The 17340-nt window shown below is 40.7% G+C and overlaps 1 protein-coding gene and 1 non-coding gene across 2 annotated transcripts in view; both read left to right on the top strand.

The window, feature by feature from the left end:
• Positions 1-1774: 1774 nt before the first annotated feature.
• On the top strand, positions 1775-1878 carry LOC117795367. The gene has a single exon (XR_004619335.1). It is a non-coding gene; the product is annotated as a U6 spliceosomal RNA (small nuclear RNA).
• An 8710-nt stretch (positions 1879-10588) lies between these two features.
• The window catches only part of TDRD12 (tudor domain containing 12), a 68544-nt gene continuing 61792 nt past the window's right edge, over positions 10589-17340 (top strand). The window contains exon 1 of the mRNA XM_034672543.1: positions 10589-10817. Coding sequence (XP_034528434.1) covers positions 10794-10817 — 24 coding nt within the window. The 5' untranslated portion in view covers positions 10589-10793. The remainder of the gene's footprint in view (positions 10818-17340) is intronic.

Here is a 17340-nt window from a genome sequence, read left to right as displayed (position 1 = left end):
GACGCATTCTCTCCTATTGAACTGGAAAAATACTCTCGACATCAAAATGTAAGCCATGTCCTGGCACTGCCTTCATTAAAACTCTTCAGTGGCTTTTCTTCACACTTAAATCAGAATTTACTGTGGCCTACAAGTCCCCACCTTTCTCTGTGATTTCATACACCCTTCTCCTACACTCCCATCAGAAGGGTCTTCTTTCTCTTCCTCGATTATTCAAAGTTCTTTCCCACTTCAGGATCTTTTCACATGCTGTTGCCTTGAAACAAACCCGGGTCTCTGGACTGTTTTTGTTCTTGAGTGTCTCTGTTACTACTGCCTCAGGAAAACAGACGAGGATGAGCAACCAACATGTCGATCGTTGGCATGTATAAAAGAAGATTCCAGGACAAAAGGAAGAAAACCATTATTTAGAGAAGAGAATAAAATTTCTTTGAGCTGAAGAAAAATGTTGATCTTCAGATAAAAAGGTCCTGTTGCTGTCAAAGGAAAATTAACAAAAATTGTCCAATATCTGTATGATATTTTGAATTTCAAAGATAAAGAATGCACAGATTTTCAGGAAGAAAAAGAGAAGATTGCTCACAGAGGTAGAAAATCAGGCTTCTGAATGTGTGTCACAGAGTAACAGAATATACTGAGCAGAGGGAAAGGATGTGTGTAGAGAATAATTATATCGTATGAAAGTCATGAATACAATTTTCATTCACATTTGGGCTCTGAAAATCCCACCTGTTCTGAAAAAAATTCACTTGATAGGAATGTTATGGATAACTGAGAGATTAATCAAAACAAAAACTTTCAAAGCAGAAGTATGTGGTAGAAGTCCTAATGCTGAGTGTGGAAATCAATTAAATATAGGAAGTAAATGTGAATAATATGTCTGTAGAGTACTGTAAGTGTTTTTAAAAATTCATATTTTATAAATTCAAAATGGATGAAAGACTTAAATGTGAGACAGGAAACCATCAAAATCCTAGAGGAGAACATAGGCAGCAACCCCTTTGACCTCGGCCATAGCAACTTGCTAGACACATCTCCAAAGACAAGGGAAACAAAACAAAAATGAACTGTTGGGACTTCATCAAGATAAAAGTTTTCTACACAGTAAAGAAAACAATCAACAAAACTAAAAGGCAGCCTATGGAATGGGAGAAGATATTTGCAAATGACACATCTGATAAAGAATTAGTATCCAAAATCCATAAAGAACTTACCAAACTCAACACCCAAAAAACAAATAACCCAGTTAAGAAATGGACGGAAGACATGAAAAGACATTTTTCCAAAGAAGACATCCACATGGCTGACAGACACATGAAAAGATGCTCAGTATCACTCATCATCAGGGAAATACAAATCAAAACCACAATGAGTTACCACCTTACACCAGTCAAAATGGCTAAAATTAACAACACAGGAAACAACAGATGTTTGCCAGGATTTGGAGAAAGGGGAACCCTCTTACACTGCTGGTGGGAATGCAAACTGTTGCAGCACCTCTGGAAAAGAGTATGGAGGTTCCTCAAAAAGTTAAAAATAGAACTACCCTATGATCCAGCAATTGCACTACTAGGTATTTACTCAAAGGTTACAAAAATACTGATTTGAAGGGGCACATTCACTCCGATGTTTATAGCTGCATTATCTACAATAGCCAAACTATGCAAAGAGCCCAAATGTCCATCGACTGATGAATGGATAAAGAAGAGGTGGTATATATGTTATATAATATATGGTGGTGTATTTGGTTTTGTGATAACAAATACCTGTGTAAGTGCTCACTTTGTCAGCATATATACTAAAAGTGGAACAGTACAGAGATTAGCATGGCCCCTGTGCAGAGATGAAATGTAAATTCACGAAGCATTCCATATTTGGGGGATTAAGGGGTGCACCTGTGATGAGCACCAGGTGATTAAGATAAAAACTTAAAAAAAAAAACCTGTGTGTTTTTAAATGCAAAAGTAGATAGTAGAATTAAAAATAGAAAGGTCACTTCTCAAATCAGTCAAAAACAAAACATAACCCCTAATGCAAAAGATAGAAAACAGTGTAAGTGGCAATGAAACAAAAGCCAAAGTCTTCCACTGAAATGATACAAGTAGGAATAATGTCAACCATGACAATATGCAAAAATGGGTTAAATTTATTCAGATATGAAAACTCTCAGATTAAGTGTATTAATGCCTAATTAACTAGGAGAAGAATCAAGAAAGCCCAGTTCAGATCAAGGGAAATAATGATTACAGCAGAAATCAATGAAGAGACAGGAAAACAATAGAAAACGTTAACAAAACTAAGAGTTTGCTCTTGAAGAGATAAACAAAATTAACAAACCTTTGGCTAGACTAAAGAAAAGAGAGAGGACCCAAATCAATACATTTATAAATGAAAGGGAAGACATTACAATGGACACCAAAGAAATAGAAAGGATCATAAGAAACTACTATGAACAACTATATGCCAAAAACTGGATAACTTAAAGGATAAATCTCTAGAAACATAGAACCTACTCAAACTGAATCCGGAAGAAATAAAAAGTCTGAACAGACCAATAAGGGATAAGATTGAATCAGTTATCAAAAACTTCCAAAAAAGAAAAACTCAGGACCAGATGGCTTTACTAGTGAAATTTACAAAACATTTAAAGAAGAATTAACACCAATCCTTCTCAAACATTTTCAAAAAATTGAAGAAGAGGGAATATTTCCAAGCTCATGAGGCCAGGATTACCTGGATATCGAAGCCATATAAAGACACTACAAGAAAAGACTGCAAGACAATGTCTCTGATGAATACAGATGCAAAGATTCTAAACAAAATACTAGCGAGCTGAATTCAGCAGCACATTAAAAGGATCATACACCATGATCAAGTGGGATTCATCCCTGGGATGCAAGGATGGTTCAACAAACCCAAACCAATAAATGTAATACATCATATTAGTAGAATAAAAGACAAAAATCACCTAATTATCTCAATAGATGCAGGAAAGCATTTCATAAAATTAAACATCCATTCATGATAGAAACTCAATATATTTGGTATAGAAGGAATGTACCTCAACATGACAAAAGCCATAGATGACGAGCTCACAGCCAACATCATAGTGGTGAAAGGTTGAAATATTTTTCTCTAAGATCAGGAGCAAAACAAGGGTGACAACTCTCACCACTCCTATTCAACATAGTACTAGAAGTCCTAGCATCATATTCAGTGGTGAAAGTTTGAAATATTTTTCTCTAAGATCAGAAACAAGACAAGGGTGCCCACTCTCACTATTCCTATTCAACATAGTACTAGAAATTCTAGCCGGAGCAATCATGCAAAAAAGAGAAGTAAAAGACATTGGAATTGGAAAGGACAAAGTAAAATTGTCTCTATTTGCAGGTGACATGATTTTATATACATAGAAAAATATATGTAAAAAATCCTAAATATTCCACCGAGAAACTTTAATCAATAAATTCAGTAAAGCTGTAGGATACAAAATCAACATACAAAAATCAGTAGCATTTCTGTACACTAAAATGAATTCTCTAAAACAGAACTAAAACAATCTCATTTACAATAGCATCAAAAATAATGAAATACTTAGAAATGATGAAAGATCATTGCACTAAAGATCTCTGCACTAAAACTATTAAGACATTGTTGAAGAAAACTGAAGAAGACACAAATGAAAAAGACAGCATGGACTGGAAGAAATAATATTGTTAAAATGTCCGTACAACCCCATATCATGTATAGATTCAGTCAATCCCTATGAAAATTTCAATGACTTTTTTTTTTTGCAGAAATAGAAAAAACCATCTTAAAATTCATGCAGAACCATAAAAGACCCCAAATAGCAAAAGCAGTCCTGAGAAAGAAAAACAAAGCTGGAGGCATTGCACTTCCTGACTTCAAACTATACTGCAAAGCTATCACAATGGTATGGCACTGGCATGTAAGTAGACACACAGACCAATGGAATAGAATCAAGAGCTCAGAAATAAACCTATGCATATACAGTCAACTAGTATTTGACAAGATAGCCAAGAATACTCAATGGAGAAAACCTAGTTTCTTCAATAGATGATGTCAGGAATATCAGATACTCACATGCAAAAGAATGAAACTAGACCCCTAGAAATGGATTAAAAACTTAATTAAATGTGAGACCTGAAACCATAAAACTCCTAAAAGAAAACATAGAGAAAAGGCAAAAGGCATGGGTCTTCACAATAATTTTTTTGGAAATGACACTTAAAACACAACTGACAAAAAACAAGTGGGACTACATTGTTTCAATCAGAATGAAAAGCAAACCACATATCTGATAATGTTAATATCCAAAATACATAAGAAACTCGCACAACTCAGCCAGGAAAATCCAATTAAAACACGGACAAAGGATCTGAATAGACATTTTTCCAAAGAAGATATTCAGATGGCCAGCAGATACATGAAAAAATGTTCAATATCAGTAATTAATAGGAAAGTGCAAATCAAAACCACAATGAGATATCACCTCACACCTGTTGGAATGGTTATCATCAGAAAAACAAGAGATAGCAAGAGTTGGTGAAGTGGTGGAGAAAAGGGAATCCCTGTGCACGGTTGGTGGGAATGTAAACTGGTATAGAGCCACTAAGGAAAACAGTATGGAGATTCCTGAAAAATTAAAAGTATAAATAATCAATCCCAGGAGTGGGATTGATGCAGCAATCCCACTCCTGGGAATATACCCAAAGGAAATGAAATCACTATCCTGAAGAGATATCTGCGCCCCTATGTTTATTACAGCATTTTTTGTAATAGCTAAGACATAGAAACAACCTGTCCAAGATGGAAGAACGGTCAACGAAAAGGTGGAGCACTATTATATTCATATATAAATGTATATCTTCTAATATATATGATATATGTAATGTTAATTAATTAATTATGTATAATGGAATACCATTCGGCCATAAAAAAGAAGGAAGTCCTGCTGTTTATGAAACATGGATGGACCTTGAGGGCAATATGCTAAATGAAGTAAATCATACAGAGGAAGACAAATACTGTATGGTCTCACTTCTAGGCGGAATCTAAAAAAAAAAAACAACACCAAACCCATAGAAACAGAGATCGGATCTTTGGTTGCCAGAGGTGGGTGGTGTGCGGTGCAGGAATTAGTGAAGGTGATCAAAAGGTACAAACTTTCAGTTACAAGATAAATAAGTTCTAAGGCTGTAACGTACAATGTGATGACTAATGGTTAACAATACTATATTGTGTATTTGAAAGTTGCTAAGAGTAAATCTTAAAAGTTCTCATCACAAGGAAAAAACTAACTCTGTGAGGTGACAAATGTTAACTAAACTTACTGTGGTGATTATTTCATAATATATACACATATCAAATCACTATGTTATATACTTTAGACTTATACAATGTTATACGTCAACTATATCTCAAACTGGGAGAAAACTAAACCTAATTGTAAGTCACTTAAAACAATTCTGCAGGAGGGCTAAAAGTAAAAAGAAAAAACAAGAAATGCTTAGGGAGTATTAATCAGATGAAGTATCAATGTACAAAGCAGTAAATGGGACCAAGGTTAATTTTAGTTTGATAGTGTATAGTTCAAAATGGAGATAAGAGAACTTTCTTGCAGTGAATAACACAACATTGAGCTATTAAAAATACACAAGTAACAGGGTTAATCTGACAGATGTATAATATTAGTGGGAACCATGAATAAGGCATTCTCTGATAGATCAAGTCCATGAAAGACAACTGAGGTGTCTGGGGTAAACGCTGGACAAGCACCAGACTTCTATCTTTGGGTTATGATGCCATAACTGTAATGTCCACTCTCTCTTAATTGATGCAAAATGTCTAAAAAAGTAAAAGAAGTTCTTTCCTTAAAAATCAACTGACAAATGATTAAGCCAGCTTTTGGGCCAAGCTCCTTTTTCATTCCTTTTTGTGAAAACGATGAGAATATTTTATTTTATTTTTAAAAAAGATTTTATTTATTTGACAGAGAGAGACAGTGAGAGAGGGAACACAAGCAGGGGGAGTGGGAGAGGGAGAAGCAGGGCTCCCAGCGGAGCAGGGAGACCGATGCGGAGCTTGGTCCTAGAACCCTGGGATCATGACTTGAGCTGAAGGCAGATGCTTAACGACTGAGCCACCCAGGCGCCCCCAGTGAGAATATTTTAAAACTACAGAAGTGCATGTGTCTGTTAGCCATTTGTATGTCTTCATTGGAAAAGTGTCTGTTCATATCTTCTGGCCATTTTTTGATTTATTTGTTTCTTGTGTATTGAGTTTGAGAAGTTCTTTGTAGATCTTGGATACCAGTCTTTTTTCTGTAGTGTCGTTTGCAAATTTCTTCTCCCATTCCATGGGAGAAGAAATTCTTAGTTTTTTTGGCTGTTTCCTTGGCTGTGCAGAAGCTTTTTATCTTGATGAAGTCCCACAAGTTCATTTTTTCTTTTGTTTTTTTAGTTTCTCTTGCCTTTGGAGATGTGTCATGAAAAAGTTGCTGTGGCCGATGTCAAAGAGGTTGCTGCCCTATGTTCTCCTCTAGGATTTTGATGGATTCCTGTCTCACATTGAGGTCTTTCATCCATTTGGAGTTTATCTTTGTGTATGGTGTGAGAGAGTGGTCAAGTTTCATTCTTTTGCATGTAGCTGTCCAATTTTCCCAGCACCATTTATTGTTCAAAATCATTAGCCATCAGGGAAATTCAAATCAAAACCACATTGAGATACTACCTTACGCCAGTTAGAATGGCAAAAATTGACAAGGCAAGAAACAACAAATGTTGGAGAGGATNTGGAGAAAGGGGATCCCTCCTACATTGTTGGTGGGAATGCAAGTTGGTACAGCCACTCTGGAAAACAGTGTGGAGGTCCCTTAAAAAGTTAAAAATTGAACTACCCTATGACCCAGCCATTGCACTACTGGGTGTTTACCCCAAAGATACAGACGTAGTGAAGAGAAGGGCCATATGCACCCCAATGTTCATAGCAGCAATATCCACAATAGCTAAATCGTGGAAGGAGCCAAGATGCCCTTCAACAGACGACTGGATTAAAAGACGTAGTCCATATGTACAATGGAATATTACTCAGCCATCAAAAAGAACGACTTCTCAACATTTGCTGCAACATGGACGGGACTGGAGAAGATAATGCTAGGCGAAATAAGTCAAGCAGAGAAAGACAATTATCATATGGTTTCACTCATTTATGGAACATAAGAAGTAGGAAGATCGGTAGGAGAAGAAAGGGAAGAAGAAGGGGGGTAAACAGAAGGGGGAATGAACCATGAGAGACTATGGACTCTGGGAAACAAACTGAGGGCTTCAGAGGGGAGGGGGTGGGGGATTGGGATAGGCCAGTGATGGGTAGTAAGGAGGGCACGTATTGCATGGTGCTGGGTGTTATACGCAAGTAATGAATCATGGAACACTACATCAAAAACTAGGGATGTACTGTATGGTGACTAACATAATAAAAAAAATATTATTAAAAAAAACAACTAGGGAAGTGCAGACTGCCTTTTAGAATTGATGTCTCCAAGGTAAGTTGATTTGAACTACATTTGGGAGAGGAGGGATCTGCAGGGAAGGGAAGAGAGAACGGGCCCTTCCCGGGCCTGTTTTTAAGAATTATGCCAGTTCCAGGGGCACCGGGGTGGCTCAGTCAGTTAAGCGGCTGCCCTCAGCTCAGGTCATGATTTGAGGATCCTGGGATCGAGCCCCACGTCTGGCTCCCTGCTCAGCGGGGAGAAGCAGACTGTCTCTCTCTCTCAAATAAATAAATAAAATCTTAAAAAAAAAAAAAAGAATTATGCCAGTTCTGGAAAACTTGTTTCAGTTCCATGAGCACAGTGAGGAGAGAATGCTCTGGCAGTCCTGCAGGATTGGAGGTCCTGCTATCTCAGACTTCCCCTCCTGCCATTCCTAATGCTTTGTTTTCTCTCCCTTTCTCCCTTCCCTTGGGGGTTTGAAAGATGCTTTGGGGTGCAGAGCAAAACAATAAAAAAAACCAAATTACTCTCTACTTAGGCCCTTTGCAGAACCAGAATATCATTTTCATGATGGGAGAGTCTTTAATTTTTTTTTAAAGATTTTATTTATTTATGTGACAGAGAGACAGCCAGCGAGATGAGGGAACACAGCAGGGGAGTGGGAGAGGAAGAAGCAGGCTCCCAGCAGAGGAGCCCGATGTGGGACTCGATCTCGGGTCACCGGGATCACGCCCAGAGCCGAAGGCAGACGCTTAACCGCTGTGCCACCCAGGTGCCCCAAGACTTTAATTTTCTAACACCTAACATCACTTCATGTGCCTGCAAGAGCCAGTCTGCTCACAACAGCTTTTGATTGCTTGCTGTGCCATGAACTGGCCATATCTGTTACTGACCAGTATTAAACATTCCTGCACCCCTGGAATAACCCCTACAGCCTACTTGGCTATGGCTTAATTTCCTTTTTTTTTTTTTTTTTTTTTTTTGGTCCTGGTTTTTACTTGGTAGCACTGTATTTGGGATTTCAGCACCTATGTTGGTAAGTGGAATTCGTCTATAGTTCTTTTCTTTGTGTTATCTTTGTCCGGTTTTAATATCAGGACTTAACTGCCTTATGAAAATGCACTGGGAGTCTTTTCATCTTATTATGTTATGGAGTACTTTTTTTAAGATTTTATTTTTAAGCAATCTATACACCCAATGTGGGGCTCGAACCCACAACCCCGATGATCAAGAGGCACATGCTTCAACAAGTGAGCCAGCCAGGCACCCCGGTGGAGTAATTTTTTTTATTGAGACATAATTAACATATTACATTACTTTCAGGTGTACAACACAATGATTTGATATTTGTATATATTTTGAAATGATCATAATAATTCTAGTTGTCCCCAAACATATTTACAGAAAAATTGGTTTCTGGTGATGAGAACTTCTAAGATCGACTCTCTTATCAACTTTCAAATATGCAATACAGTATTATTAACCATAATCACCATGCTGTACGTCACATACCCATGACTGACTTATTGTGGAGTAATTTTCTAAAGCAAGGCTCCCCACTAGCTAGTGGAGGTGCGTGTTGGGGGGAGACAGGTTACAGGTACAGATGCTGATCCCCTTCAGCCTCAAGGGGACCAGGAAGTATGATGGAGAAATACATTTTCTGTGAGCTGCGTTGTGAAAAAGTTTGGGAAACATCATATTGTAGCATGGGTTCTAGTCAAAAGAAAAAGAAATGTTGACCCCACACTAAGAACTAGGAGAAAGCTGTACCCTGCATTTTCTTTAGGGCTTGGGAACTGTTCCTGGAACCTCCTGTTAAAATAAGATCTGGTCCTTTCACACCTCCTTCTGACAGTTTGGAGCTTTCAGGTTTGTTGGCCCCTCCAGGTGCCTCCACTGGGGGTGAAGCCTGGTTAATCCAGTTCAACAATAGGTGAACTTCATGTACTAGGTAGCCGTGTTTTCCTCCTCACTGGAAGTCCACACACCTTTCCTCTCCAACTCTCCTGCCTGAGACTTTAAGCAGATGATGTTGCTTGACCCTGTGAAATCTAACACTTTTACAACTGAACGCTTTTGTGAGCATTCTGTTTCCCAAAAACATAACCTCACAATTGCCATGCTCTTAAAAGTGGTGCAATTTTTTTGCCATCTAGTTGGTGTCCCTTACTAGCAAATTAATACCTTTTGACATGGTCTTAAATTTTTTTGTTTTTTCACAATCAAGATACTGAAGAATTCACCTGCAAAACCACATAAGCCCGGTATATTTTATTTATTCTGTGATTCCTTTGAGTTTTAAGGAATATTCCTTTTTCTTCTTGTTTGTTGGCTTTTCAAGCGTTGGAAAGAGATTCCTGAGATAGTAGTGAAAGCTGACCCTCCCTGAGTGCTTCTTGGGTGCCCTTTATTTCACAGTGTGACCCCATCTAATTGTGAGTCTCATTTTTTAGGTGAGAAAAACTGAGGCGTCCAGGTGTTCAAAATTTAGAGAACTCTTCGGTGCCTCAGCAACAGATACACGTGCGGGGAAGAGCCCGGCCCCGGAGGCTGCAGTCTGCTCACCAGAATGGACAGTGACAGAGTCTGGGGGAGCCCTGCCCGCTAAGAGCCGGGAAGGAGAAAATCTGGGACCCCAAGCAGGAGGCTGAGGTGGGTGGGGGGAGGGGATGTTGCCAGGAACCCCCACCCTCACACTAGTGACCGGCTGTGCCTCTTCCTCACCCTTAAGGCCACCTGGTGGAGGTGGGCCCGGCGAAACTCCCTGCCAGACAACCGCGAGCTGATTCGGCAAGGGTGAGACGCCGGGGGTGGGGGGCGAACCACGTGACGCCGGGCACCGCCCGCTGTGCGCCCCCTGCGCGTCTCCTCCCGGCGCCCCTGCCCCTCCCCTCCGCCCCCGGCTCTGTGCACAGGGCTGCCGGCAGTTGTCCCGGCCGTTGGCGCAGCGCGGGCTTTCTGGAAGCCTCGAGGCTTGCGCGGCCGGGGTCGGGCGCGGGGCCGCGGTGCCCGTGCCCCGAGCGCGCCCCCGGCGGCGTCCTGTTGGGAGAGCGTGGAGCGTCGCGGGTGGTGCGCAGCGGGCGGACCTGCGGGGCCTGGGGCCGGAGCTGGGCGCGCCGGCGGTCCCCACGGAGGGTGGAGACTGGCCCTGCCACCGGTTTTGACCGCAAAGTGCCTTCCGAGTGAGTGGCGACGGGAATACCCGGGAAGGGACGCGGCCGCGACGGTGCTCGTCTCCCCACGCCGGTCCTCCGGCGGCGAGCGACACGCGGGGAAGATGCTCGAGGTGCGGGTGCTGAAGGTGAGCGAGCGCCTAGCCCTGGCTGGCCGGCCGCCCTCTCCCCGCGCAGGGGCCACCCCGGCCGGTCACGCCACGCGGGGCTTCGGACCCACGGGTGGGCTTGCTAGATGGGATCCCGGACCCCCGAATGCAGAGCCACAGCATGAGATTTCAGTTCAGGTGTGCCCATGTATTATTTGGGACACAGTAAAAAGTTACAAGCTGTTTGTCCGAAACTCCTGTTTTTACGAACTCTGCAGCATTAGGGGGGAGGACGGACCGTAAGCCCTTCTTCCGCGCTCACCCGTCCCGGGAGGCGCTGGCGGAGAGCCCCCTCGGGCCCCCAGTCCTTGGACACGGGGACCCTCACCTGGGCCCCTCGCCCGACAGGGGTCATCTCCAGTGGGTCCCCACCTCGGGGCCCCTCGTGGCATCCACCCCTCCACACACGCCCGTCCCGGTTTCTCGCGGGAAACCCTACTCGCTCGCGCCCTGGACAATGGCGGCCCCCTCCTCCCCACGCGTGCCCCCCGGGGCTCCGACCCTCAGTCCTCCGAGCGAGGCTGAAAGGAGGCGGGGCGGGCCCGCAGCCGCAGTTTTCCGGTCTCAAGTAAGATGCGGGAGACTGAAGGCATGGCGCGTTCGCAAGGTTAGTTGGAGGGAGGAGTTTACAAACGGGAGCAAAGGGGTGGGTTTCCGTGCCTGGGAAAAGGAAATACAAATCTTTTTTTTCTTTTTTTCTTTTTTCTTTTTTAAAATCGTGCTTCTGTGGGCAGAGGAGAGGAACGTAGCAAATGATGGGATTTTTAAAAACCATCAACTTTCCCGCTCCTGCTTTAGGTCTTAATGTAATTTATATGAGCAGAGACTCACGGACGTTTTAAGCATCTGATTCTTACAGAGGATTTGCTTCAAGACTTTTAGGGGTTTCAGATCCAACTGGCAAGCTCCTCTCCGTCGCCAGTCCTAAATAGGCATCTCCCATTTCTCCTTTAGAAAGACAGGGCTCTTCTAGGGTTGCGGATCCTGGCACGTGCAAATCCAACGGGGCAGAATTTTTGCCTCAAACTTGGGAACCAACCCCTGTCTTGGATCCTTCACCCTGTCAGCTCTCGTCTGTCCACACTTCCGGTTCTTACCTGTTCGCCCTCAGCAAATTTTCTATACGATGTAGGAATAGTTCCCTAAGTGTGGTACAGGTTACCAGTTGTTCTCCGGGTTAATTTAGCTTTTACATGGATAAATTTTTCCCCCCAAGTGCCCATCAATATGAATGGAGAAGCAAAGTGTGGTCTATACATATAATGGAATATTACTCAGCCTTAAAAAAGGTGAAAATTCTGATACATGTTGTAACATGGATGAGCCATCACTTAAGTGAAATAAGCCAAATACAAAAGGACAAATACTATATGATTATACTTACCTGAGGTTCCTAGAGTACTTACATTCATAGAGACAGAAAGTAGAAGGGTGTTTGCTCAGGGGCTGAGTGGAGGGGGGCGATTATTGTTTAAAGGGTGTAGAGTTTCAGTTTTGCAAGCTGAAAGGAGTTCTGGAAATGGTGGTGATGGATGTGGTTAATGCCACTGAATACGATTAAGATGGTAAATTTTATGTGTATTTTACCACAATTAAAATTATTAAAAATTTTGTTTTAACAGTTAATATTTGTTGTAATAGATTTTAGAACTAAAAACAGAACTAGCATTACAAGCCTGTTGAGTCTAATGAAGAAAAAGATGTTGATTAAAAATACGTGTTAAGAAAGCAGCCCAGGCAACATGCCATTACATCAGCAATGAGTAAGGCAGAGCGCAGTGAGACGCAGTGGGAGTGGCGGATATGGGCTTGTTCCCCCAGAAGGGCTACAGGAGAGGAGGATTAGCCATGGCATCTTTGATAAGAAAGGTGATCGACACGGAAAAAGCCCTCAGGGCCACTGGTCTCACGGTCAAGCTGTGTTCCAGCAGGACTGTTTACATGGACCCTTTAAGTGGACAGGACAGCTTGTGCCAGGGAGGGGTGGCAGGAGTTGAGCAAACACAGTTGACACGGGTGAAATTCTGAAAGCTGCAGCCTGTAACGTCACTAATGGGGTAAAGCAGCTGTTGTGGTCACACGAGTGATTTCACCACTGTCCGTGGAATCCACGAACAGTATTTCAAGGGTGGTTTTCCTGCCCAAAGGAGGCCATGTTGAGAATGAAGGTCCAAGGACCTCTCACGTCAGCATGACTCTGAGTGGCCAGATCTTACTGTTTTGTTTGGAATTGTCACAGAGGTTTAAAATTAACACCTTAATTTTTACAATCCATGTTGAAGAGTGTAAGTTTGACTAAGATATCTGGAGTTATGGAAATATGAACACTAAGGGGAATTGAACAGAAAATAAAGATTAGATGATGTTGTAAATTACACTTGGATACACTCATACTACCGAATGTGGGAAAGGAGATGCTCATATTATTACTCAAGGAAGAAAAAAAGTAAAGGAGAATAACAAATAATGTAGGAAATAACAAAGAAAAGGTGGGTTAATCATTCCTGAGAAATAATAAAGAGCACACGTAATTCAATTAAATCCTAGTAATGACGTGAAATACTTAGTTCTCTTGCCAGATAAAATGATTCTGCTTTTATTTGAATAAAATTTAAGTATTCAAGTTTGGTAGGGGTAAAAGAGAAGAAAGTGGACCAAAATTTTATATAGATGATATTTTTCTAATGAAAATACAACAGACATGCAGGGGAAAAAAAATGTGTAAGGCTGGTGATTACAATGTGGGCAGTATTACTTTATAGCCATGGCTGGAAGCAGCCAGTGGTGAGGGTCTCCCCATCTTAGTGAGCCCGTCCTCTTGCACTAGTGCACGTGTTCTCCTGGCTGGTAAAACTGAACCTGGCCTACAGTTTTAAGGTTTTAGAGGAAAATGTTTTTTAAAAAATGAAACATTCTGGAAACTTCAAAGGATCTATGATGCATTAAAAAAAATTTTTTTTAAAGATTTTATTTATTTGAGAGAGCACGAGTGCGAGGGAGCATGAGTGGGGAAGGGAGGGAGAAGCAGACTCCTCACCGAGCAGGGAGCATTATGTCAGGCTCCATCCCAGGATCCTGAGATGATGACCTGAGCTGAAGGCAGACACTTAACCGACTGAGCCACCCAGGAACTCCACCTGAAAAAATTTTTTAAGCATCTTTCCAACTTGGTATAAAAACAAGTTACAAAAACCATGTTGAGAATAACCATATGCTCTACACCCTAATTATTAAGTTTCTTGATTTGCATATTTTTTATATATAATATAAAATTATTTGCTTTTTTGCTGAACCATTTCAGAATTAGAATACTAAATCCTTACACTTGTATTTCCTAAGAACAAAGACTTTCTCTTACATCATCATGATATAATTATCCCACTTGAGAAATTTAACATTGATCCAATACCATAATAAATAGTCTCTGTTCACATTTCTCCATTTGTACCGATAACGTCTTCTAAAACTTGTTTTCTCTGCTCTAGGATCCAATAAAAAATTGTACATTGCATTGAGTTGTCACGGCCTCTTAGTCTTCTTTCATTTAGGCCAGTTCCCTGGGTTTTTTGTGTCTTTGATGTCATTGAATTTTATGAAGAACAGGGGCAGTTGCTTTGCAAAATATCTCTCAATTTGGACTTATCTGTTTCTTCGTGGTTATGTTTAGGTTAGGCATTTTTAGTAAAATACTGCATAGGCAATATTGCATCAGAGGACAAGAAGCTTTTTTAAAAAAATCATCCCTGTGATTAAAAATAATTTAAAATCTAACTTTTTATTAGGAAATATTCTGGACATAAAAAAGAAGTATAAAAAATAAAATCAGGGGCACCTGGGTGACGCAGTCGTTAAGCATTTGCCTTCGGCTCAGGGCGTGATCCTGGCGTTCTGGGATCGATCCCCACGTCAGGCTCTTCCGCTGGGAGCCTGCTTCTCCCTCTCCCACTCCCCCTGCTTGTGTTCCCTCTCTCGCTGGCTGTCTCTCTCTGTCGAATGAATAAATAAAATCTTAAGAAAAAAATCATAAATATCTGGACATCCACCACTTAGCTTTGTCAGATCTTTTAACATTTTGCCATATTTGTTTCACAACATTTTTTTTAAGATTTTATTTATTTTAGAGAGAGTACATTTGCATGCGCGCGAATGCAAGTGGGGGGAGGGGCAGAGGCAGAGAATCTCAGGCAGGCTCCCCACTGAGCGCAGAGCCCATAGCAGGCCTAGATCTCACAACCCCGAGATCATGACCTAAGCCAAAAACCAAGAGCTGGATGCTTAACTGACTGAGCCACCCAGGCGCCCCCCTTTTCTTTTTTAACCCATAAACTTTTTTAAATTGAGATGATTTATACATGGTAAACTTCATCATTTTTCGTGTAGAATTCTGTGACCTTTAGAAAAATGCCTACAGTCCTGTAACCACCACCACCGCAGAGAGCAGTTCCGTCACCCCTCCTTTACCTTGTGCTCCTTTGTAGTCCTTTCTTTGCCCCAAATCCCCTGCAACCACTGATCTTTATCTTCCCTGTTCTTTTGCCTTTTTCAGGATGTCGTAAAAATGGAAATGTGTGCGTGGAATCATGCAGTAGGACACAGAAGCCTGAGGCTTCTCTGCCTCAGTGTTTGCATTTGAGACCCACCTGGGTTGTTGCACGAATGGTGAAGTCTTCCTTCTTACTGCTGAGCAGTCGTGTAGTGTATGAATGTGCAACAGTTTGTACAGCCACCAGCGGGAGGCCATTTGAGTTGTTTCTTGTCTGGGAAGATTATAAGTAAAGCTGCTGTAACCTTTTCAGACAGGTTTTTGTGTGAACACAAGTTCCATTTTCGTGGATAAATAACTAGGCTTGGATTACCTGTTTAACTTCATGAGAAAGTTCTCCACAGTGACAGTACAATTATGTGTTCCCATCAGCAATGTGTAAGAGTGTGAGAGTTCTAGCTGCAGGGCACCTAGAATCTGGGCTCTTGATCTTCGGGTTGTGAGTTTGAGCCCCATGTTGGGTGTAGAAATTACTTAAAATCTTTAAAAGAAAAAAAAAAAGTTGTAATTGCCCTGAATTCTCACCAACACATGATGTGGTCAAGTTTCATAGATTTCAGCCTTTCTGCTAATGTTTAGTTAGTGTGTAGTGGTATCTCATTGTGGTTTTAATGTACACTTTCTAATGATTAATACGTTAATCGTCTTTCCATGTGCTTATTTGCCATCCTTCCATCTCTTTTGGTCAAGTGTCCATTTGGATCTGTCCATTTCTCTAATTGGTCATTTTCTTGTTGAGTGTTTAGATATTATATATTGTGGATGAAGTTCTTTTTTGGATGTGATTGCAAATATTTTCTCCCACTTTATGACTTCTTTCTCTTAACAGTGTCTTTCAACGAGCAGAAGTCTTTAATTTGGATTAAGTACAATTTATCAGTTTTTGACTTGTACAAATTATACTTTTGGTGTTATGTCTAAAATTTTTGCCTAACGCACAGTCATAAAAGATTCCCCCCATGGATTCCTTTAGAAATTTTATAGTTTTATGTTTTACATTTAGATACAGGGTCCATCGGAGTTAATTTTTGTATCTGGTATGAAGAATGGATCAAAGTTCATTTTTGTGTGTACGGATAACTGATTGTTCTGGTATCATTTGTTAAAAACTACCCTTTCTGCATCAAATTACTTTTGTGCCTTTATTGAGAATCAGTTGACCATATATGTGTGGGTCTGTTTCTCTTCTGTTGGCTTACATCCGTGCTTTCTCCAGTAGCACACTGTTCTGATTACTGTAGCTTTTTAGTAAGTCTCAAAATCAGTGGAATGAGTCTTCCAACTATTTTGTTCTTTTCAAGAATTTTTTGGGCCATTCTAGTTCCTTTACCTTTCCAGTAAGAATTTCATAGTGAGTTCATTGATTTCTCAGTCCTGCTGGAACTGAGTTATATTTATAGATGATTGTGGGAAAAATCAACATCTTAATCCATGAACATAGTATATTGGCATTAAAGGCCTTCCTTGAGCTATTTGATCACTTTGTGTACCTTCCAACACACACATTTTGCATGTATTTTATTAGATTCATTCTTGAGTAATCCTTTTTTTTTGGTGCTGTTGAAAATGGTTCTTTTTTTTTTTAATTTAAATATCCAGTTTTCATTGCTATAGATGTACAATTGAGTGTATTATATGCCCTTGTGCCCTGGAACCTTATTAGAGCCACTTACTAGTTCTAATATATTTTTTGTAGATTCCTTAAGATTTTCTATGGAGGCATTGTTTGTGAATAGAGACAGTTTTCTTTCTTCATTTCCAGTCTTGCTGACAACATTTTTCTTATTTTGTTATATCGACTAGGGCTTCCAGTACGGCGTCAAATAGGAGTAGAGAGCACGCTACTGATAACACTTTTTTTGTTTTTTTGGGTTTTTTTTTGGTATGTTATACCTTGTACTTCTGGAATTATCTTCTCCAAAGGGTTTTTTCTTTTTAATAGTTTCCATTTCTTACATG

The sequence above is a fragment of the Ailuropoda melanoleuca genome, chromosome 12, assembly GCF_002007445.2.
Source record: "Ailuropoda melanoleuca isolate Jingjing chromosome 12, ASM200744v2, whole genome shotgun sequence".
NCBI lineage: Eukaryota > Metazoa > Chordata > Mammalia > Carnivora > Ursidae > Ailuropoda > Ailuropoda melanoleuca.
Note: the sequence above shows the minus strand (reverse complement) of the source record. Positions and strands in the feature narration are given on the sequence as shown.